This window comes from Hirundo rustica, chromosome 2, assembly GCF_015227805.2.
Source record: "Hirundo rustica isolate bHirRus1 chromosome 2, bHirRus1.pri.v3, whole genome shotgun sequence".
NCBI classification, from domain to species: domain Eukaryota; kingdom Metazoa; phylum Chordata; class Aves; order Passeriformes; family Hirundinidae; genus Hirundo; species Hirundo rustica.
The window spans coordinates 31636599-31660006 of record NC_053451.1 but is presented as its reverse complement, the minus strand read 5'-3'; the positions used below and the strand labels follow the sequence as shown (position 1 = coordinate 31660006).

The following is a 23408-nucleotide window of genomic DNA, read 5'->3' as shown; positions in this document are numbered from 1 at the left end:
CATAACTCTTTCTTAGGTAATTCTCCGTGTCCTGTGTCAAATGCTTAAATAATTGGGAGATATCACTGTTCTCCTTAGGGAAAACCTAAGGAAACTAGCATAGGCTAAGTATCATTCAGATGAGTGAAACTGTATAACTTAAACCATGCCCTCAGCCCTGTGTGCAGGAGATCCTTGTCTGTAAAGAGGTGATGCTCCTCCCTTCCCTTGGCCAGTCTGTCCTGACCAGTTTCCCAAAGCAGATGGAAATGAGCATCAGAAACTGGAAAGGAAAAGCTCAAAAGCCCTATGTGTTGTCACTGTCATCTCTCTACTCTTCAGCTCTTCTGCAGTAGGCGATTGTCTTGGTGTCCTGTGTCCTGTCCTCACTTTTGGGAAGCTCAACTGCCCCTGCTTTGCACCCAAAATTCAGGCAGTGATAAGAATTGGGGTGCCTGTGCCCGTGCACACAGCTCTCCATTTTGAAGGAGTGGGGAGATCATCCAGATCAGGTGCTATGTCCTACTAACCTGCTGGAGAAAACCTTTAGTGATCTGACAAGACATCCTCAGACTGGCAACAGATTTTCCAAATGCCATTCAACTTGGAGGCAATAGGGAAAGCTCAGTAAATAAACCTTCCTCGGGTGCCATGCTCATCCTCATGGCATCCCAGGGCCTCTTGGCAGCACTGTGGCGTGTTGACTCATCCACTGGACATGTTGTTTGTTCTCTTCCTGCCAGGAGAAGCATGTGGATGGTTTGTTTTGGTAGGGTTGTTTATCTTGTTTTAATTATTTCTTGGTATTTGTGCTTGAGGAGGCAGCTGGTAGCAAAAGCGGGGGTGCAGGGAGATTCCCATGAAGATTCCCCCTCTTTTTGCTAATAAATGGTGGAACTGCTCCAAAGAGTGAGGAAGACGATGGTGCATGAGCATGGTCTGCTCTGTGTCATCCTAGGGATTATTTCTAGCAGATTTCTACTATTTCCTCAATAAAGTCTCATTGGCCACAAGTTTTAACTGGCACAAAGGCACTTCGTGGCCAGAGCAGATCTGAGGAGCCCTTACCTGTGGAGCTCTTGGACCAATCCTTGCCAGTTTGGTGTTGGGGGTCATGGGAATTCTGTGCCATTCAGGGATGCCAAGCAAGCCTGGCACCTTTGCTGCAAACAACAGGAGCACAGGAATTTATCCACAGCATCATTTGAAGATACAGGGAGTTGCAGTCACAGCCTCTGCCTTCGGGTGGGGAGAGCTGACGTCGCGGCTCCGGTGGAAAAGGACATTCAGAGCAACAATTTCCAAAGGAGGCTGAGTTATTATTTAGCTCAGATAAGCCCAGGAACACCGTGTGAAGCTATGTGCACACAGCAATAGTCGAGTGCTCTGAGCAAGGGAATTCAGAACTGTCAACAAGGAGGGAATTACCGCTTTGGGAGATTGAAAACATTCATAAAAAATTCCTGGCTCCCAGCCTAGTCCGTCCCATTACTGGCTGTGCTCGCAGTTGTGGATTTTTACTTTAGGGATGGATTTCCAAGTTTTTTCCCCACTTTGCTGTAACACATGGACAAAAAGGTGTATCTTAACCTGGACTAGTGAGTTCCAACCCTTCAGCCAAAGGCCGCTGACACCGTGGGGTTTTGCAGGGCTGTGCTGGTTTGTTCCCACAGAGCTCCTGGCTCACTTTCTTGCAGGGATCAGTGCAACAGCTGTAGCTTGAGCCCAGCAAGATGTATGGGTGTAAATTGTGCTGCTGACATTGAGTTTTAACTTGTGGGCGTCCAACACTGCCTTTTCCAAACTGTGAGAGTCCAATTCCCCAAACTCAGAGGAGAACTGGCCAGGAAACGTGGGGTTAAGATGACACTTCCCACATGGCCCCACTACATAACTTTAACTCTGCCCCGCCTGGGAATGGCAATAGGAACTGCACTGGATCTTATCCCTCTTTGGCTGTACTTGATACATTGCCTCAACATAAACTCAAGATATCAACCTCAAGCCAAAGGATTGGAGGGTTACGTCTGTGCTGTTCAATGAAGGAGGGCCCTGAGTTTATCCATGGTCCCAAGGTGGATGGCCGTGAGGGATTGAGAATCAACATTCTTTTTGCCTCGTGAAAAGATTGATTTGAGTATCTTTGGTCATGCTGCGGGTGGGACCAATGCCTGGAGGCATCCAGAAGGGATCCCATGGAGATTGTTCACTAAAAAGCACTGCATGGATGTGGGAAAGGAGTTTGTCCTCACTGCTTGGCGGCTGGGTGCTGCAACATGTTGAAATGGCTTTGGGGTCTCTGGCTCGTAGTCATTCTCTGTGCCCTGCCCTCGTGGGGATCTGTCTGCATTTCAAGTTGATGTGGTGTCCTGATTTTTCCCTTAGTGTGTGCTAGTCTTCAGATACTATTTTTCTGCCGTGATTTCCTTTCTTGCCTCCTTGCCTGCCCTCCAGCAGGACCCGCTGTCAGCGTGTGACCTGGACACATGAGCTGTCCTTTATTCTAGTGCCAAAAACCCCCACAACATAAAAAATCCAGACCAATCTTGGCAGTCTCCTTCCACAGGATTTATCTTCCCAGACCTTGCAATACCCTCCCAGCCCTGCAAAGCAATCCATCTCTCACCTACTATTATGGAGTTCATCTCACAGACCTAATGGAGTTCGTGAGTCCTGAATTGGCTCCCACTAATGCTCTCGGTGTCCGGGTCGCTGTGAGAAGCGAGCTGGGAATTCATTTTGAAAATCAATGAGGATGCCAATAGAGTGGCTTTCCCCAGGGAAGTGACATGCTTTTACCAGGCATTGCCTCCTGCCCCTCTTCATCCCCCATTTTCATTTATGTGGTTGGAGTAACCGGGGAGTAATTAATCTTGATTTCAATGAGTGAATCTTTTGCGCTGCCTTTTCCAGTTTCCCCAAATCAGAGTGGGTTTTTTGGAAAGATTAAGGTCTGCTGGCAGTGCAGAATGCCAGGGCTCCCTGAAGTGTTACGATTTGAAGTTGCTGTGCCCTGGGGAGATGCTGGGGACTGTCTCCTCTGTGCAGCCCCGTGTCTCCCCTCAGGCTGTGTTAGCACAAATAAACCAGTGTTATTTCTAACTCCTGGGTGTATTTTGCCTTGTCGTGACATTTTGATGCAATGGCGAGTGCAGAGCCTGCAGGGGCAGCGTGAGAGGACAGCTCAGAGCTATTGGAAGGACCCCAGCGCAGCGCAGTTCATAGCTGTCCCCATACGTGACCTTCATGCTGGGATGGGAGCCCAGCACCAACCTGTCATCCTCACCATGCCCAAAGAGTCTTGGCCAAAGCACAGTGCCATGGGCAATGCCTGGTGGCGATTCAGGAGGTGGCAGGATTGGGTTCCTGAGGGGCATTTTGGGTGCAGTACCCCTGTGTTTGATGGCAGTGTGGGTTTGGGATCTCTCATCCTGGTTGATCTCGAAGCACTCCATTTGGAATTTTCATAGCTCTCAAGACTCCTTTTCCAGTGGGGATCATTCTGCACTGCTATGGGATAAATATTTAATGAGGGTCAAGACACTGTTTTGTCCGAGGACACCGAGATGGCCATTTACTCCCATGAAGAGCCCCAGGGGATTTTTAATGCCCATGCAAAAAAGACAGGAATCAGAGTTTTAGGCTGTCATCCCCCACCATTAATGTCAATGTTAAATATCGATCCTTTCTGTGTTTAGCACAAACCAAACAACACAGTCAAGCCAGGCTCTTTGGCTTTTATTAATGTACTTTTTGTGCACCGGGTGAAGGTTGCAGTAACACCAGGGAAAAAATGTAGCAGCAGTGAATGAGCAGCAGACAGATTGATTTTGTTTCTTGACATGATTCAGAAGTTGGTGAAAAATCACCCTGTGTGGAACTTCTCCTTGTCCGAGCCACGACAGCCACTTTGTAAAGAACTCTTTTCTCTGTAGCAGAAAGGAGTCAGGTGCAAAATTTCTGGTAGGATTTGGAATTTGAGGGAAGGAATAGAAAAAAAGAGGTTGGTAATCTATAAAAAGTCCCTCATCCTTGTGTTTGGAGCATGGGTGTCTGAAGTCAAATTTGAAGAGCTGGTGAACATCATGTCAGAGAAACCTGAGATCAATCCCAAAATTTGTGGTGGCCAGAAAATGCGTGGATTTCCCCTTTCTGTTGGGGTCTGGGTTTTTTCTGTGTTTTGTATCAGCACCAAATAAATGTAAATCACAGTTACTGTATGAAGTTTGACTTCTGCAAACCATTTTCACATGTCAGGAGTACATGGGTGTTCTTCTGCAACCAGAGATGTATCAGTGTTTCCAAAATATTCTGCATCTTGTGGGTTTTCTGGGTGTTTTGGCTTTTTTGGTTTTGGTTTTGTTTTGATTTTTTTTTAATGGGGATTTACAGCTTGGCTGTAAATATTCATAACGTGGTTTGAATTTATGAAGCACACTTATGAGAGGCCTGGAATAGCTGGGTGATTATTCCTGACCTCTGGGATATTCTCCATTGAAATTAATTTAATATTTTAAAGTCTGTTTCTCCTTGAGCAGGGGAGTGGGCACAGAATCATGCCTTGGGTATGCATCCCTTTTTATTCACAAAAAACAGCAGCAACTGTCTTGAGGTCACAAAATCAATACAGAATTTGGAAACATGAGAATATTTTTCATCTTTGCTGTCATTATGTCCATCCAGATTCCCACCCTATTCCTCAGTTAACCCAAGTGTAAAGGGATAGCAGTGATGTCCTTGAGCAGAGGGATGGAGGTGACTTAAATCACATCTCACTGTGGTGTGAAAGCTCCTCTCTTTTAGATCAGGTTTTAACAACTCACTGAGCTCCGCATGAAATAGGCTGACATCCTGCAGACATACGAGCAAGCCACTAAGCATGTGACAAAATATCATAAAATTATGAAATATTATTTACGATAAAATATGATAAATACTTATTTCCACACGTGGTACATATGTGCTCTGAGTGGAGAAGCTGAGAGAATCACTTGGGGCCGCTAGCACACCACACTGACCTCCATAAATGCCAGAATGTTTACATAAGGAAAGCCCTGGGAACATGGGATGTGGGTTAACTCCGTCTCGCACTCACAGGTGTGTTTTTTCCCCGCACAGACACCCTGAGGAGCATCGCCTCCATGAACCACGCCCCGCGCTCCTCCCCGGCAGAGCTCAGCGGTGCCAGCCACCACCTGCTGCGAGAGCGCAAGTCCTCAGCGCCCTCCCACTCCAGCCAGCCCACCCTGTTCACCTTCGACTCGCCTGCCAGCCACCTCCAGAGCACCCTGTCTGCCAGTGCCCCCCAGGACTACCTTTTCCTCCACCAGTGTATGAGCAGGAAGTCAGAAAACGCAAGGTATTGTAGCCCACCCGCTCGGGGACAGCTGAGGGGAGGGCTGGGTGTGAGCGGCTCAACCCACCTCCATCCTTGGAGGTCTGCAAAACCCATCCGGAGAAAGTCCTGACGGTCTCATCTCGTCGTGGTTGGGAGGAGGACAAGGTCAGAGGGTGACCTCACAAGCTCCTGGCTCTCCTGGCTTTTCAGGTGGTGTTAAAAACTGGCTGAATGGCCAGACCCAGAGGATGGTGGTCAGTGGCATGAAGTCTAGTTGGAGGCCAGTCACTAGCAGTATCCCTGGAGTCAGTGCAGGGTCCGGTTCAAAGGAACATGAAGTTGTTGAAGGGCCTGGAACATTTTTCTTAAATGGAAGGGCTGAGAGAGCTGGAACTGTTCACTGGCATGTGAGAAGGCTTGGAAGGATCTCCCCTGCAGGGAGGGTGCAGAGGGGACGGAGCCAGGCTCTTGTCAGTGATGCCCAGTGCCAGGGACCAGAGGCCATGGGCACAAACTGAAACACAGGAGAACCCATCTGAACATCAGGAAACGTCTTTTTCACTGGGGGTGTGACTGAACACTAGCACAGGTAGCCCAGAAAAGTTCAGGAGTCTCCTTGAAGGTATTCAGAAGCTGTCTGGGCACAGTCCTGCCACAGCTCTAGATTGTCCTGGTTTAGACCAGATGACTTCTGAAGGTCCTTTCCCACCTCAACCACTTTGTGATCCTGCAGGCAGGGCGCACCTTTAAAGAAAAAGGACAAACAAAGGGATGGGCAGGGTTTGCACCACTCTGCTGTCCGTCCCTTCCAGAGCTCACTGGGCTTCGTGGCAGCTGGTGGTGCACAGTGTGGGATTTCTGAGCCAGCGACAACTCCCCGCCTCCAGACCCAGCCGGTTGCCTTAAATAGCGAGGAGGGTTTTTTGACGTGAGGAGTTTTGGCTCGCAGGAGAGGGCGAGGAGGGAGGGAGGGAGAGAGAGTCGGAACCCAGCTGGCGTGGAGTGAGAGCAGAGCTCAGGCTGCAGCCTCCACTGGGCTTTCCTGCTGCAGCTGACTTTCCCTACTCGGAAAACAACAACAGAAAAAGGCTCATAAAAATTAACTTCAGATGGAGTTAATGGAACAGTGTTTTTTAAAAAAAAGGTCCTCTCACACTCCAGCTTGTGAGGATACCTAAAAGCCACCCTCTGAGAGCCTGAGCAGGGCTGGGACCTGGAGGAGAAGCGAGCAAGCAGCAATGCTTTGGTGAGCAGAAACAAACTGGCCAGTGGTAGCTTCTGCAACTGGGCCAGAAATAATCATCTGATCAATGCCCAGTGCATAGGGCCAGTCTGCAGGACTGCTGGGAATCCCTGCCCTTTCTGCTCTGGAGCTCTTACTTTACTCATCCATAAAATGAGGGTAATAGTAGCTAATTGGCAGGCAAGGCAGAATAATTAACCCATGAGATGTTTCAAGTCCTCGACAGAAAATACCCTGACAGAACGCAAACCACTTCTGAGTAGACTGAGGTCCAAAGGTGGCAGGGATTCATTTGTCTTATCAGAGCATCACTTGCTTTTTCCCTAAATAAGCCCTATTTCTGAGCGCCATCTCGTGCTGGCTCCATGAAACAGAGTCCCTGTTGTCCCTGCAGAGCATCAGACACACCGGAGCAGTGTAAACCAGCTTCTCCCAGCTATTCACACAGGAATGGCACTCTCCCAGGGATTTGCCACGACTGGAAACAACTCTCCCCATAATCATTTCACTTCTCACCACAATGATTGATACAGGGCAGAACTTTCTTCTGGGAGGGGGTGTTTATATGGGGCTGGCTGAGCCCTTTCTGACTGGGATAATGTGGTCCTCAAAAGCCTGACCCATGTACAGGATAAAACAGGGATAAAGCAGGGATAAAGCAGGGGATGAAGTACCTTAAGAGGAGTCAGCAGAGGAGCAGTGGCTAACCAGCAGTTGTTAGAGGCCTGAGATGTCCATGCTCGACCCCTGTTCTGGCGAGTGCCTCCAGGCATGACTGCATGTAAATCGAGGAATCATCACCAAGACGTGGATCTAGTGACTGCCCTGCTCACCCTGGAGGACTCAAGGGCTTTTACAAATCTGAAATTAGCGCTGAGGTTCATTTGTCCCTCTGTGCATGTCAGGGCTGCAAACCCCAGTTCCCAGCTGGGGACTTCTATTACCTCCACAGTGCTTGCCCTGCCAGAGGGCAGGATGATGATGTGGCTGGAGACTTTGAGGTAATCCCCATCAGGAATTTTTTCAGGCTTTCTCAAACACATTTTCAAGGCAGAGGTGAGATGAAGTCTCCCTCCTCTACTGCAGATGGGCGGTCAAGGCACTGTGGCAATGCTGGCAGATTGGCGCTTTGCAGCTGTGCCCCGGGACGTTGTCAACTGGTGTGAAAATTGTCCTTTTGGAGCAATTTATGTCTGCACAAAAGGTTCATTCTTGCCTATGGCCCTGTCACGGAGCTGGGTGCATGTACCACTCACCTCTGACAGGCATTTTGGCCGTGCTTCAGGATTAAGTGGCTTGTGGGCATGTTTGGAGGGGGCTGAGGTGTTCTCATTGCTCTGGGGTTGGGCAGTGCAGGTCAGTAAGGTGACAAACAGAGGGAGCAGAGCTCTCTGCACCCAGAACCGGCTCTCCCCCAACTTCAGCCCCTTTCTCCCCTTGCTCTGCAGGAGCGCCAGCTTCTCCCAGGCCACGAGGTCTGCCTTCTTCATGCGGAGCGACACGGCGGTCCAGAAGCTCTCGCAGGGCAATGGCCACTGCATGAACGGCGTTGGTGGGCAGCTGCACGGCTTTTACAGCCTGCCAAAACCCAGCCGGCACAACTCGGAGTTCAGGGACAGTGCCTACGACCTCCCGCGCTCCTTTGGTTCCTACACCCACCACAAGTCGAGCCTCACCAGCTCCGAAACTGATAATGAGGAGGTCTACACCTACAAGACTCCCAACAACACCCTATGCAAGGAGTTTGGGGAGCTCTCCACGGACTCCTATGACATCCCTGCCACCCCACTCTCCATCTACCAGATCCCCAGGACATTTACACTGGACAAGAACCACAATGCTCTGGCTGTGGCCGCCAGCGACTCACCCGCTGCACCACCCCCACGGCCCCCGAAACCTGGGCAGACAGAGCCACGCTGGGGCAGTCCACCCCAGCGGCCCCAGCCTGGTGAAAATGTAGGTCTCACCCCCATGGCAGCCACCATTCCCCGGAGAAACACGCTGCCAGCGGTGGAGAACAGCAGACTGCACCGAGGTGAATTTGGGAGTGGGGACCTGGGAGTGGCTTTGTGCTATCCAGCAGCCTTGGGAGGTTCAGTCCCACTGGGTTGTGGTAGGGCTGGGGTGCAGGTGGCATCAGCCAGGGGGTTGAACGCAGAGAAGCTCTCCCCAGCCAGGATCTGGCCCTCTTTTTCTATTCAGCAGGCATGGAGAGACATCTGTAGACTTCTGCCCACCAGAGCTTGTCAGCTGGCTTTGGCTGTGTTTTACCATGAACCAAAACCCCAAACATGCTTGTTCATGCAGCCCTTCACCAGAATTTTGTGATTTCAGACATTTTTAGTTTACCTTCAATTCGTAACCAGACTTATCAGAACATACTTCAGCCTGGAGTTGCCTTGGTTTTGCTCACCAAGGCAGGTGAGCAAAACCTTGGTTTTGCATATTTCCAAAACCCAACATCCCCAGGTACAGCAGAGCCACGATTGCCATTGGCCATGGGTGGGCCACAGGTCTACATGCCCCTTCCTGACCTTGTGCCTAAGATGAGATGGTTGCAAAGTAGCTTAGAAGTGGTGGCTGAAGAGAAAATACCCTGTAAATTCTACGCACAGCTCTATGAAATGCTTCTTCCATCTCCTCCTACCTAAATGCCCACACTAAGGCTGAGATCAGATCTATGCTCAGCAGTAAACAGACTGGTCTGAAAGCTTAGCACCCATCCTTCCCTTACTGGAGGCTGCCAGCCTTTACATTTACTGAGCAAGCTGTAACTGAGCTCCCCCTTAACCCTGTTTTGTCACCATGATCTGCCTTATCTGACACCTTTACCCCTGGGATTTTGCAGCACTTGGGCAGAGCAGGGTTAGGTCTGTACAGCAAATTGTGCAATTGTGCTGATGCATCAGAGAGATGCTAATTGGGAGGGAGCATAGCAGAGAGTCTGTGGCAAGCTAAAGACCGTATCTTCTCATCAGTATCTCAAAGAACAAGAGCAGATACTGCCCTACCAGTGTCTGGATTTTGTTTTCAGGGACTCCTTTTTATTAGCAGTTGTGGTGGGACACGTGCATTTGTGGTTGTGTTGCAGCTTCTTCTTGTGAGACGTATGAGTACCCCCAGCACGGGGGCGGCGGCGCTGTGCAGTCAGTCGAGTCCATGAACGATGGCTACAACTCCTACCTGGTGAGTTGGCCTTGGTGTGGGCACCACACTGCAGGCACCACTTGCACCTTACAGATTCAGAGACACCTTGGTTCCAAGTGTCCGTCACAGCCCGGTCCTGCAGAGCTAAGTCAAGAAGGGGTCTGTTACTGGTTTCAGTTAGAACCGTGGTGACCTGCAGAGGACAGGTGGAGTGGTAACCACCTATCCCAGGCTCATGTGCAGAGCTTTGCTTCCCCACAGCGTTATCTGCCTGCAGCTTTGGCCCCAGAAAAGACACCCAAGTAGTTTCTTCCTGAAAGCCTGGGATGCCACTGAGCTAAACTTTGACATGTTGCCAGAACAGCCTCTTTTGTGCACTTTCTAAGATTTCCTGAGCTGGAAATAACATTAAAGCAGCCTTTCATATTGCATTTTAGTCATGGACAGAACCTAGGGAAGAAAGACTTTCCAGGTTAAGCATGCTTCTCCGGCTCACTCTGATCATGAGAAGATGCTCAGGTCTGGTTGATGAAGACCTTTCTGAAAACTCAGGATGTTGCAATGTCTTAGAAACAGAGGAGTTAACCTTCACAGTGCAAACTGATGGCCAAGGAGGAGACAGATCGTTCCTTCCCTCTGTGCTTAGATTTTAGAGTGAGTCTCCCCTCAGATGGTGTTTGGTTATGATGAAATGGAGGGTTTGTAGTGGATGGGGTTGAGCAGTGCCTGATGCTCACAGCACATCCTCCCACTTGTCCCCCAGCAGGCCAAGGCAGCGGTGGCCCGCTCTCACAGCACTGACTCCGAGGACAACTACGTCCCCATGAACCCTGGTTCCTCGCCCCTGATCCACGCTGAGAAAGCCAACGACAATGCCCAAAATCTCTACATCCCCATGAGCCCTGGGCCGCATCACTTTGACCTGGTGGGGTTGTCCTCAGCCACCCTTCCCGTGCATAAAGGAGGAGCCGTGGCCCAGTGCCACAGACGGCTGAGTGAAATCCAGCCCCCACCAGTCAACCGCAACCTCAAACCCGACCGGAAAGGTAAGGACGGTCGGTTGTGCACAGATTTTTCCAGGAATCCTTCTGTTCTCTTCGTGCTTCGGAATACATCTGTGGAGTTTTGTCCAGTCCTAGGTGGGGTGCACTTTGCTACTGCCAGTACAGTCAGACCTTCAGATTTCCCCTATGCCCTTCCTCTTTCAGGAGCTCTGTAGTGCAGATATAACTTCTGTGGTGCTTGAACAGTCCATCTCAAACCCTTCCAGGCCTTTACAGGAGATGCATGTCACAGGCAGGATTTCACTCCCTTGTTCTGCGCCTCTTCCTGTGCTCCAATCCAAAATCTCAATGTTGTATTCAGATGATACAAATTTTTCCTGCAGTTTCCTACTGCTGGTTCCAGGCAGTTCTTCCTTCAGGGCTTTGCTGACAGTCTCCAAATCTCCCTAATCCATTGTCTGACAGGTGGCCAAGGAGATCCTGAGGAGGAGGGCTCCCATCTCTAGGGTGTCAGCACCTAACCCCATGAACCTAACCCCCTGTTCAATGGCTGGGGTTGCAGCGTAGCATTCTTCCACCTAATGAACCATCCATGATGAGAAGAGCTTCTACGCTACCCTGGAGATGTCCTTTTCCATTCCCTATGGGAAAACACTCCACACAGAGGCAGTTCAGGCCTGGCAGAAGCTGGTCTTGCCCCCATCTAATGCATTAGTTACCACAGATCTCTAATGAATGGTTTTGGGGTTTGGGCATTTTTAGCAGATCTCCATTCCCTGGAAGGCACATTCCCCTTTTGGGACCACCCATCCACTTTGGGTCTGTGGAGCAGAGGGGGAAATTTGCTGTTTTCTCCCAGTTCTGGCGTAAATGAGCACAGGGGTTTTTGTTTGGAGTATCTGTCATCAGCAGGGAGGGCTGGGGGGTTGATCAGTAGAATGGGAAGTGATCAACCGTCTGTTGGAGATGCTCTCATGCCAGTCATGAATGCCGAATTGTAGGAACATGCTGCCTCTGAATAGAAGCTTTTTCCCCTCCCCAGCAAAGCCATCACCACTGGACCTGAGGAACAACACTGTCATCGATGAGCTTCCCTTCAAGTCGCCTATCACAAAATCCTGGTCCAGGCCAACGTGAGTAATGGCTGGGGGATGAATTCTTGCTTTGCTCCAACAGCAGCTCTCTGGTCTCATTCTCACTGGTGTCTAGGTGTAGCCATCCTCTACTGGGGATTAAACATTCCCCACATCACAGCTGGTGGCAGGAAGATTAATTCATTTAGGTTGGGATTTCACATGAAAGCCCAGCATGTGGCTAACAAGCTAATTAAGATCCCTTGAAGACATTTCCTGTTTCTGGGATCTGCCAGCTACTGGAGAGGTGACCTGGGACCTGTGGTCCACCACGGTTCGTGATGCAGCTGAGCCAGACCAACTCAGCCATGCTGTGTGGGGGGCATGATTTCACATCCACGCTATTACCCCCAAAACCCCATCATCGTCTGAAAGCACAGGGTGACTCTTGGGGGTTGACCAAGCCGTGTTTTGATTGCCTTGAAAGCAAAGCTTAGCCTGAAGGAAGTCTGAAAAATTAAACCAAAGCACTTCAGAGCTGTATCTGTCAGCCAAAAATAACAGGATTCGCACAATTCCAGCTCTGCTACTAATTCATGGTCTGCTGTTGTCCTGTAAAAGGCAGAAGCAGAGCTTGGCTGCTTTGACTCCTCTAATAAATTGGATTGTGTGGAGACTGACTGCAGGGCATGAGCGCTGTGTGCTGAAATCACCGCGCTGGGAAGCAGTGAGTAGGGTTTGATTGACAAGAGGTCTGACCCTGGAGAAGCTAATGGATTTTTCCCCTATCAGCTAATCATATGACCCTGCTTTACTGAAAGACAACGAATAGCTTTTTGAGGCACGCGCTTTAATGACAGAAGCTGATTTCATTATTTTGTTTGGTATAATTAGATTTGGCCAATTGAAAGCGAGACAATTCCTCAGGGGATTTGTTTTCCGGCAAAAAATTTGGATGGGGCCTCTGTGGTAAACAAATCCCGTAGCTGTGGTGGGTCTGGAGGTGAGAGGCTTCACCGAGGCTGCCCCTCCATCCTCCACCATTAAATGTTTCCTGTGAGATGAAAGGGTTTGTGGAATCTGATTTGTGTAGGTGAGAGCAGGAAAGTTACGGGTACAGAGCAAGCAAGGTGTTACTAAAAAAATCTGGAAAGAAAAAATTGAGGAGACCAAACGCAGGGATTTCTGACCCATGGAAAGGGCAGGCTGGAGAACCTCAATGCCACCAGCTCTTCTTCTTGCCCATATTGGATCATGCTGGTGGTTGCAGGCATCAGGAGCTGCCCTCTTCCATCCCTCCTTGGCAGAGGACAAGCAGGAGCTGCAGCCATCAATAACACATCAACCCTTGTCCTTGCAGCCAGACTTTCAACGCCGGCTCTCTGCAGTACTGTCGCCCTGTCTCCTCCCAGAGCATCACCAGCACTGACTCGGGAGACAGCGAGGAGAACTACGTGGCCATGGTAAGAGCCCCACAGCTAAGGCAGATGGTTCTGGCAGGACATGTACTCTCCCCAGCTCTGCAGATGCATTCCTAGCTCATGACATGGAAGTAGTCATGAGATAGTACTTTGTGGAGTACATCCTTATGTGCACCCCTAAATGCACAAAACAGGGTGTTTCCTTCTGAAAACTACATGTCTCTTTGGAGTTTTCAGTGTGTGCGAGAGCAGAAATGTATCGCCTACTTTGCCAGGAATTAAGGGATAAAAATTTATACAGACTGTCAGGGTGTATTTTCCTAATTAAAGTTGCTCTTTATTTTCGATTTTTTTTTTTCCCTAATAGCTGCTGACATCATGTTTCTGTGGGAGCAGGGGCTATCAGAGCAGCAGCAGGGAGTGGCACTGCTTACAGGGAGGGGATTTTGTCTCTCTTGGTGAAACTACTGACTTGAAGCATATTTTTGAGGCTATGTAACTAATGGGGAAGAGGAAATCTGTGCTCTGTGTAGTATGGTTGTGATTAGCAAAGATCCCAGAGCTGGCCTGGCCTCTCTGAGGTGTGGTTCCTGAGACATGCTAAAGCCCACGTCTGCTGTCAGGCATGTGAATAAAATCAGCACAAAGGCAGCAGAGCTGATCTGAAGCATGAAATCAAGAGCACGAGCTTGCAATATTTGTTAGCACAATATACAACATTTATAATATCCCAGCAGTTCTTGCACATCCCTGTCCCAGAGGCATGTGAGCAAATACCCTGGCTCTTTTAAAGGTGCCTCCAACGTGTTTCATTTCCGTATTTGTGTTAATTTCCTTTTTTCTTTCTTCCTTCCCATTTTAATCCTCATTATCTCTCCTGTCTCTTCCCTGCATTAGCAAAACCCCATTTCTGCTTCTCCTGTTCCTAGTGGTACCAACAGCCCAGCGCCTAAAAAGAGTTCGGGGAGTGTGGATTACCTGGCCCTGGACTTCCAGCCAAGCTCACCAGGGCCACACAGGAAGGTATGGGGGATTTTATAAACTTCTGATTATTTTTAAGGGATTCTATGCATATTGGTAATAGTGTGGTCCAAAGCCCCAGACTGTGGTCTCAAGAATCTCTGATGCTCAGAGGGCTGGAGCACCTCTAACTGTGGACACAGGCTGAGACGGGTGGGATTGTTCAGCCTGGAGAGGAAGAGGCTCCAGGGAAACCTTAGAGCACCTTCCAGAGCCTAAAGGGACTACAAGAGAGCTGGAGAGGGACTTTTGACAAGGGCATAGAGTGACACTGCAAAGGGTAATAGCTTCAAACTGTCAGAGGATGGGTTTAGATTAGATATTAGCAAGAAATTCTTTACTGTGAGGGTAGTAAGGCACTTGAACAGACTGCCCAAAGAAACTTTGGTGGCCAGATCCCTGGAAATCTTCAAGGCCAGGCTGGATGGGGCTTAGAGCAACCTGGTCTACTGGAAGGTGTTTCTGCTTATACCATGGTTGAAATGAGATGATCTTTAAGGTCCATTCCAACACAAATCATTCTGTGACCCACTGCTATATTTACTCGAGGTCAAACTCAGTCTCTCTTGCATGTCTGCAGCTTTGCTGGAAGTGCAAAGCAGAAGCATGGATGTGCAGGGTTCAGGGATGCTGCTGAGACCACAGATTCAGCTGGAGACTATATTAAAAGCTGTCAGGAGGTATCCCAAGAAGTAACAGGATTGTTTTTTATCTCCTTCAAAACAGCCGGTCCTCCAAGACCAGACTTGGATTTTGCACCTGAAAGGTGAAAGACAGGAGTTGTATAAACTTTTGTGGCAACACCTTGTGAGTTGGCCTCACTTTGTCAAACACCACCTTGTTTCCTAGGCAAAGCATCCCACTGGTTAGGTCCTTTTATTATTTGACAGTTGTCCCTTGATGGTTTCTTTCTGCCCAGCAATATTTCTGCAAGTATCACCCATTTAAATTATATCCCATTCTGGAAAAGTAATTTTAGACCACTAAAAAGCATTGTCTGGCTCCAGTTACAAGCAGATGGAGGTCCTCTGAAATGCTTGTAGAGTAAGAAATAACTCCAGGACTCCAGAAGCTATGGTAAAATGTATCTCCTTGTTCTCAACACATCTCTTGGGTGACTCTGCAAACATATTTGTTGTTTTGGGGATGAAAATGAGCCAGTGCCGTAGGTGGGTAGAGTCAGCACAGCCAAAGGTATGGAGCTGGTATTTTTACGTGTATCTCTTAAGAGTTCTGGAGTTCTTTACAGGAAAATGAGCAAGATGCAAGGGTGATCTCACAAAATCGGCAGTTGGTGAACACAGTTACAACCAAAGATCCATGTTCCAAAGTCGGTGAGAAGGTAGAGACCCACATGCTGTTTTCTACCCTCCCACTGCACTGCAGAGGCAGAGGAGATTGAAATCCTTCATCCAAGTGTCTTTGGGAAGTTAGAGGGAAGGTGATGAGCTGTGGAGTCTTCAAGAAAAGCAGGGATGGTGCTGGTGGACTTGTGCTGCAGATAGTGAGAGGGAAGAGCAGGGAGCTGATGAGTGACCAGACGGTGCCCTGTTTCTCCTCCCCACAGCCCTCCACCTCGTCGGTCGCCTCAGATGAGAAGGTTGATTACGTGCAAGTGGACAAGGAGAAGACGCAGGCGCTGCAGAGCACCATGCAGGAGTGGACTGATGTGCGGCAGTCCTCGGAGCCTGCCAAGAGCGCGAAGCAGTAGTGCCTGCGGCAGGCAGCCAAACAGGCAAACGTCCTGTGGGTTTTCCCCAGCCGCGGCCCCGCTGGGCTGCCAGATCCACTTGGGCTGGATTTCTAAGATTTGTCTGTGCAGGGGAGGGGGGTGTCATGGGTTTTTTTTCTCTTAAAACTTAATTTCAGGGGAAGACTTGGCGGATACTGTTTGCCAGTGATAAAGACCAACTATGTTCGGTGGCTAGGTTTGTGCTTTAGCTGCTGGATGCACTATCCAGGAACTTTGACTTAGCAATACCAGGTTTCACCCTGCACACCTTTTCCTTACAGCTATTAAAGCCACCTTGTATGTGCTAACACTGCATCATCTCTCCCCGTCTTCTTCCAGATCGCACCCTGAACCACGCCACACAGGTTTGCAGCATCTCCCCTAGGTTATCATTCCCCAGCTCTGATTCTCCAGTCCTTATGGCTGTCCTCCGCCACCTCCCAGTCCCAAAACTGAGCAAGGACCATTGCTTTTGAAATCACTTTCGTTGTCCTGTCTTGTAAATAATACGCTCAAAACCTCTGAGGGCTGTTCTCCTCCTGGTTGGACAGCCCCCAAGGTTTTGGCTGGGGTTGTTGACCTTCAGGAGCTTGACAAGCATCCACACCATCACACTGAGCTGACTTAGGAACCCGGGACTTGCCCCATAGAGCACACACATATGTGCCAGCACATGCTCACACGAGTTTGTTGGGGTGTCTTCTGTCGGTATTCTCCATCATCTCTCAAAGTCAGTGGACTGGAGAGATTGGCTTTGGAAGGGGCTGGAGGGATTGGCTTTGGAAGGTAGAATTTAAGCACTGACCCACTGCCTGTCTGAAACCAGTTCCTGTGAACCTGACCCTAAAAAACAAAATTTGCCTTTTGTGGCACCAAAAGAAACCCATAGAGTGAGAGTCCTACATCATGGCCGTCTTGAGAAGCTCTGTGGTTGAGTATGAGGGGGGCAGGGAGGCTCTGGAGACCCTGTGTGTGTGGACTGGCATAAGGATGAGTGACAAGAAGGGAGTGGAAGGCTGCTGCGAGGACTGGGAGAAGGCAGGTGCTGTACTGCAGAGGTTGGTCCCAGGTGAGGAGGTCTGGTGGAAAGTTTCTTGGAAGAAAGAAGAAGAGTAATTGAAATGTTGGTTGACGGTGAGGTCACAGGCTTGGGAAGAGGCTGGTTAGGAGAATCAGGGCAGGGCATTTCAGTATGAGCTTTAACATAGCATTGTGGTTAGTTTGTGGAGGGTGCAAAAGGCTGAGCTGTTTCCCCCTCATCTTCAGCAATGTTTCTTCAACACAAAAGTGGGGCTTGCTGACATTAATGACCCTAGCCTCAAATTACGGGTGGGAGTCTGCTGTTGTCCCTTGCCAGCATCCTTAACACATCCAGGCTTTGGGATCGCTCGCCAGGCAGCTGCTGAGCACAGAGGGAAGAGAAGGACTAGACAGTTTAATGCAGAGATAATAATTCATGATCTCATGAAAACAGGAAGAACTAATGATTGCCATGGAGCAGCCTGATTGCCAGACAGCAAGCGCTGACACGAATAAACAAGCTGACCGCAAACCAAGAGCCAAATGAAGGAGACGTTAGAAAGATTAGGTAATAATATTTATTAAAGAGCTGGAGCTATTCTTTCTGCAAGCTGAACCCCTCCCAGTGCCGTGGGCTCTGTGTTCCACCAACACCACCAAGTTTTATTGATTATTAATGCTTAAGCATTAACACATCTGCTTAATCTTGGGCTGAGCTTGGAAGGGGCCTGACGTGACCCACATGGGGATGGGATACCAATCCCTTAAGGGCTGTGTGCTGCTGTGTGCTGGTAAAATGTCTTGAACTTCCAATACCATTTTGTATTTTCTTCTTGCTTGCCATGAAAGGGAAGGATGTTAATGGAAAAGCTCTGACAACCCTGTTAAGACATTGAAGTGTTGGACTTTTAAAGAAACAGTGAAGCAAATATCCTAATTTTTATGCTAAAAATAATAATTACTAGAAGAGAAAAAGAACCCAAAGTCCAAAAAGGGGAGATACAACACAGTCAGAGGCTTTTTGAAGGTCAGGGGGTGTCACAGCCTGCAAGGGCCATTGCCCCCTGGTGGGGGCTCACACACTTGCCTGGTGAGATGACGAAATGAAGACTAGAATGCAATATTTCATATTTCTATTGCCCCTTTCATCTCTGCATCTCTGTGGAGACTAAACATTGGGCCTGATCCAGAGCCCACTGAAGTGTGCATTCACCCATCTGGGAGAGAGCTCCCTGGCCCCACCAAAAAAGAATGTCACTCGACTGGGAAGCTGATCTTTTCCTATTTCTTCTTCTAAGCTGTTAGCTTTAGTGGCACGAGAGAGAACACAGTGGGTTTGAATGCAATTTGCTGACTGGGTGCCCTGTGCTTCTGCACTGGGACTAGGTTCATCCAGTGCCCACTCCCACGTTTAATCCAAGGCATTAATTAGGGCTGGAAAAGCCTTTTGTGGTACTGGAGAAACTAATCCTTTTTCTCACATTTCACAAATGTCTTTGTTCATGGGGCAGCCATTGGCATGGGATAGCTCTTTTCCCAGGCTCAGACACTGTGTTTTGATAATTTGTTCTCATGAGTATCCCCAGTAACCGGTCCATTGCATTTGGCAGACCAAAACAGCCCAGAAGTAGCTACTTAACAACTGCTGGTTGCTGGCCCCTCTCTGCTTTGCAGTGACGTCTGTGTTTTCACTGAAACAGACACGTTCCTCTCTCTTCTCCCCTGCAAAGCACCAAGCAGACAGCACCACCAAACTAAGCAGAAGCCCACAGACTCTGTGCCATGTAGACATGACTGTACCAACCCCTCCTAAAAGCAGTAAGTAATCAATGGCTTCAGTGGAAATAGTCACCCGATGATGATTGCCGAGCTGATTACAGCAGTCCCTGGTGATTAATGTTTGCGCAGTATTTAGTCTTAAACCATATTGAAAAGCAGCTGCTTTAATTACACAGACTGCCAAGAACTGTGTCCTGAAGGCACTGAGTTTATCACATCCACTTTATACTTGGATTCTCAAGTATGACAGGCTCCTTTGTTAGAAATAGGTATTTAAGGAAACTGAGAACATTGCGAATTATTCATTTTAATTGAAATTAAACTGGCTTGAGCCTCCATGTCAGAGCCTGCTCTATAGCTCTGTGGTTACATTTAGAAAAGGGATGTGCTTGCATGTGTGTGTTCTCATGGGGGAGGGTTGTCTGTGGGACAAGCATCATTACCTCAATATTTAGTTTTATTAAGCACTGGTCCATGGCTCAAAGCTTTCCCCAAGCTTGAAAATGACTAAGCAGGTGGTTTTAAAGGCAAAGGTCTCCAAGAGTGTGTATCCCTGGCTGTGAGTGTGCAACTGCTGCTCACCATTCCTCTTTCTGGTGAGATGTGTGAGCTGCCTTGGTGCTGACTTGCTCTGAACTGGCATTTGAGTGTTCAGTGGGAAATACATTTCCAGCTCTAAGTGGATGCCAGGCTTAGGCTTAGTCTCAAGCTGGTGAAAGAAAATAATGCGTGAGCGCAGACTGTGCCAGGGCAAAGCTGAGAGTCTGGCAGACCAGGCCAAATGCAGAATCAGAAACAAAAGGTAGGGAAGGCTTGGCTTGTCTGGGAGTTAACTGGGATGGATTTTATCTCTGGGCCAGCAGCCACTGGCAAGGGCAAGATATGAGAGAACATGAAATTAGGATGAGAGAAGGCAGGGGAGTTTGCCAGTAAGGTTTGGGTCTTGGTCCTCATCATGTGCTCCTTTGGCCTGAGTCTTGAGTCAGATATGTGGAGATTTGAGGGTTGTGGAATGCTCAGTAAAAGCCATGCACTGGTGGGAGGGGAGCTCCTACCACTCTTGGGCATTTCACTCTCAGGGGGGTCAGCCTGCTCTGGCATTCAGGGGTGCTTGGTCCATTCACCCAGCTCTGAGCTGGGCAGGAGAAACCCTATGAGAAATGTGTGGGGACCAGGACGTGCTGGGAGACACCTTGCTGAGAGGCTCCCTTGAGCTGTTCATGGGGTAGCAGTGCCATGGTTTCACAGGGTTGTCCCTTGAGGTGTCATCCTCACCCTTGGGGCTTTTCAAGACCTAGGATAACCCCATAGTTGACCCTGCTTGGAGCATCTCTTCCACACTGAGACCCTGTGCTGCCGGGGATGCATGGAGACTCCTCTGTGTGAGGGAAGGGGCCCAAGAGGTTGTTTAGAGCCCTGTAACATCCAAAAAGGGCCACTTTTCTGGCCATGAAGCCAAGTGGCAAGGCACACAGCTCAACCCCTAAGGCCATACTTGCTAGTGAGATGACTTAATACACACTGGGCCATCCCTTGCACTTGGGAGAGGGCTGGCTGGCCCAGTCATCCAGGACATGGACACGCAGTTCTAGCAACTGGGAGACAGCTTCAGCCTGTAAATTTGCCAGGCTAGATCCAGAGCTCTCAACAAACCCATACCACCTCCACACCCTGGCATACCAGGAAGAGTTGGCTTGTTTTGGCTGTTCAATGACCATAACTCCTTGGGTGGGGAGGGGGGTACAGCTGTGTCCAGGTCTTACGAAGATGTTAAAATAGTTCCCAGGTCTTGTCTGGTCTTTCTGGCGTAGGAGGCAAGCAAAAGGATGGTTTTCTCAAGTTCGTGCTTGGATTGTGTTGGTGTTTTCTAACCTGGTGATGTAAAAGTTCCATTCCATGTAAAAGCTGGCACCCACACTCTATGTCCCATTGGAGGGATGCTGTGTAGAAGAGCTGGACACAGTGGAGCTGTGATTATGGAGAAGGGGGAAGAGCAAAGTCTAACCCTGGCACCAGCCAGGGGATACGCATGGCCATCAAAGAGCCATCAAGAAAATGAGAGGGACCAGTCTAGCATCAAATACCAGTCCAGCATCACATCACAAGGGCCAGTAAACCAATTTAGGGCCCCTGGTGAGTCTGAGTGCCTCTTTTCTCTGCCCAACCTTCCCACATGTACACAATGATCTTGCAGCTGTTAATGAGGCTCTTGGAGGTCAAGATGTGCACTTTTTGATCATGATTGGCCTGGAGCAGTTCATCCCTCTATCAGCCTGTCCTTGGTGTCTCATCATCGTAGTCACAGTTTTATCTCCTTGTGCACAACTCCGAGTGTTGTACTGTTGATTTAGTGTCTACTCTTGAGAAAAGTTGATATGTAGCAAGGTGTCACAATACAGCTGTCCCCTTCCAGCCCACGGCCAGCTGGTCCTGGCACGTGGTGTTCAAATTTTAACACCAGCCAGTAATGTCTGAAACAGAAGCTGAGCCACATGGCTCCATCTCTTTAGCTAAAAAAGCTTCTCAATTGACTTGCTCCCAATCAGCAGGCTCTTAATTTTTGATGTATCCCATTGCTAACATGTAACGGGTACGTTTGTAGGCCAGTGGGTAGACCATATGGGAGAGGTTTGTCCCAAGACCAGGAGATAAGAAACCATCATTTTTATTGCTGTTCTCTGGGTGACACCACACTCTATCTTCATGTGGGACGAGAGGGTTCCTGTGAACTCTGTATCCTGCTTTTTCTCCGGCTTGTAAAATGAAGGTTTTTAAGACTTATTTCCCCACCTCACAGATGTGTCATGAGGTGTAATTAATTGACATCTAGTAATGCAAAGAGCTGTTTTGAGTCTGCAGGCAATGGCTGGGCAGCATGTGGTGCTACCCCGTTGTCATGCCCAGCATCATACACGGCACTGACACATCCCGCTCTGCAAAACTCATTAAAAACCCCTTCATCCTTAATTACCAAGGTGAAAAAAAACTTGGCAGGATTTTCTTCTGAGTGAGGGGGGTGGGGGAAATGACATTTGCACAGTTTTCAGCAATCTGCTGCCACACTGACCCTGAAAATAACCATTGGTTTTTTGAGAGCAGTTTGGACCTGGTGGTTGAACCACGTTGCAGGGAAGGGAAGGGAGCAGGACCCTGGGCTCCATGGGGAGCCTGTTGATGAATCCCGTAGGGTTAGGACCAAACCTTTAGAGTAGTTATATCCCACCCAGCCCTCAGCAAAGTCAGTGTGTCCCCACTGACTTTGGGCACCGTTGTGTGGGAACAGACCCAGTCAAATTAGGGTAGTTTTCTCCATTTGTTTCTTAACCTGCTGCGAGGAGGGGTTGGAGCCCTGGCTGTGAAGCTGTTGCACCAGCAGCCAATTCGCAGGGATGTTTTGTGTGTTTTAAAGCCTATGACTGTTCTTAAAGAGGAGTATTTTTAATTTTTTGATTCCCATTTGTAGAAGGAAGGACAAGAGTAATCTGTGGCAAACTGTACAGTATGTGTCTTCTTGTGGTGTCACTGTTTGAATGGTTATTAAGTTTTCAAATCACTGTGGACAGCTAATCACTTAAGTTATTAATTTATTCTTTGGGGGGTTGTTGTTTGTTTGGTTTGTTTCTTTTTTTAAGTAATTTGAAACAATTATTTATCCTGTAAATTTGTCTTGAGTGAAGCCTAGATAATACTTTTTTTGCTGTTAATAAACATGGTACATGCCTGACGTGAAGGTGATCTCATTTTTAAGTACTGTATATGCAACAGAAAAGCAACAGGAAAATAAAAGAATGATAATAAAAAGACATCTCTCCCTGGTGATTCCCAGCATGGATTCAGAGCAGAAAAGGAAAGGGGAAACTAGTAAGTGGATCAAGTTTGATTATGCAGCACCTTTAAAGCTTTCAGAGCATCTTCTCAGCATGTTGCCAAGTGTCTCCTACAGATTCAAGAGTTCTGTATGGGTAATGAGGGCCTTTAGGATGTAGCTAGGGTTTTTCCCGATACCAGAAGCCAAGCCATGTATTTTTAACGTGCTAAATTGCATTTCATAGTGTGTATCTGCTCTGTTGTGTGCAGTGTGAGGACAAATGCTGCCTTCGTCACCCATCAGCAGCTCAGCACCTGTGAGCCCCAGCCCAGCACACGAAATCACCCAGAGAACCTCAGTAAAAGGACAAGTCTTTTTCTGCAGAGTTAAAAGTTCAATCCTTCCTTTAAGACTTCCTTTAAGAAAAAAAAAAAAAGAAAAAGAAAAAGAAAAAGACAACTGGGAAAAGACACCTGCCCAAGCAGAGCTCCTCTGACATTTCTTTTAGACAAGAGTAGCATCATCTCACATCTGCGGCACACGTGAAATCTCAAGCCAAGAGCTGAGGACTCCCCTATGGGCTCTCCTTGACCATGAGGCACTTGTGACAGACAAAACGAGCCATACTATCACATATCGCATATGCTTTATCAATATGCCATATGCAAAAATGACTGGCATTACTAACACCAGTATCGATATAGCATACACTATAATTTGTGCAGCATAGATAGTAATACACCATACCAGACTAGACTTCTGTAAGGCCTTTAATATGGTCCCTTATAACATTCTTAGCTCTTAATTGAAGAGTTTGACGGATGGATGGACCATTAGATGAATA

The 23408-nt window shown here is 48.4% G+C and overlaps 1 protein-coding gene across 3 annotated transcripts in view; it reads left to right on the top strand.

The window, feature by feature from the left end:
* GAB2 (GRB2 associated binding protein 2) overlaps positions 1 to 22486 on the top strand; it is a 77775-nt gene extending 55289 nt beyond the window's left edge. Inside the window, exons 3-10 of one of the 3 annotated variants that reach the window (XR_005699698.1) lie at positions 5098 to 5338; positions 8009 to 8595; positions 9652 to 9746; positions 10471 to 10753; positions 11754 to 11844; positions 13145 to 13247; positions 14135 to 14228; positions 15793 to 15930. Coding sequence is in view for 2 of the 3 variants with exons in the window: in XM_040057187.2 (XP_039913121.1) it covers positions 5098 to 5338; positions 8009 to 8595; positions 9652 to 9746; positions 10471 to 10753; positions 11754 to 11844; positions 13145 to 13247; positions 14103 to 14228; positions 15793 to 15936 (1670 nt within the window). In the remaining variant the exon portion in view is untranslated. Of the gene's footprint in view, positions 1 to 5097; positions 5339 to 8008; positions 8596 to 9651; positions 9747 to 10470; positions 10754 to 11753; positions 11845 to 13144; positions 13248 to 14102; positions 14229 to 15792 lie in introns of all 3 variants that reach the window. The other 2 variants (XM_040057188.2, XM_040057187.2) reach the window with 2 other exon arrangements.
* Positions 22487 to 23408: the final 922 nt, after the last annotated feature.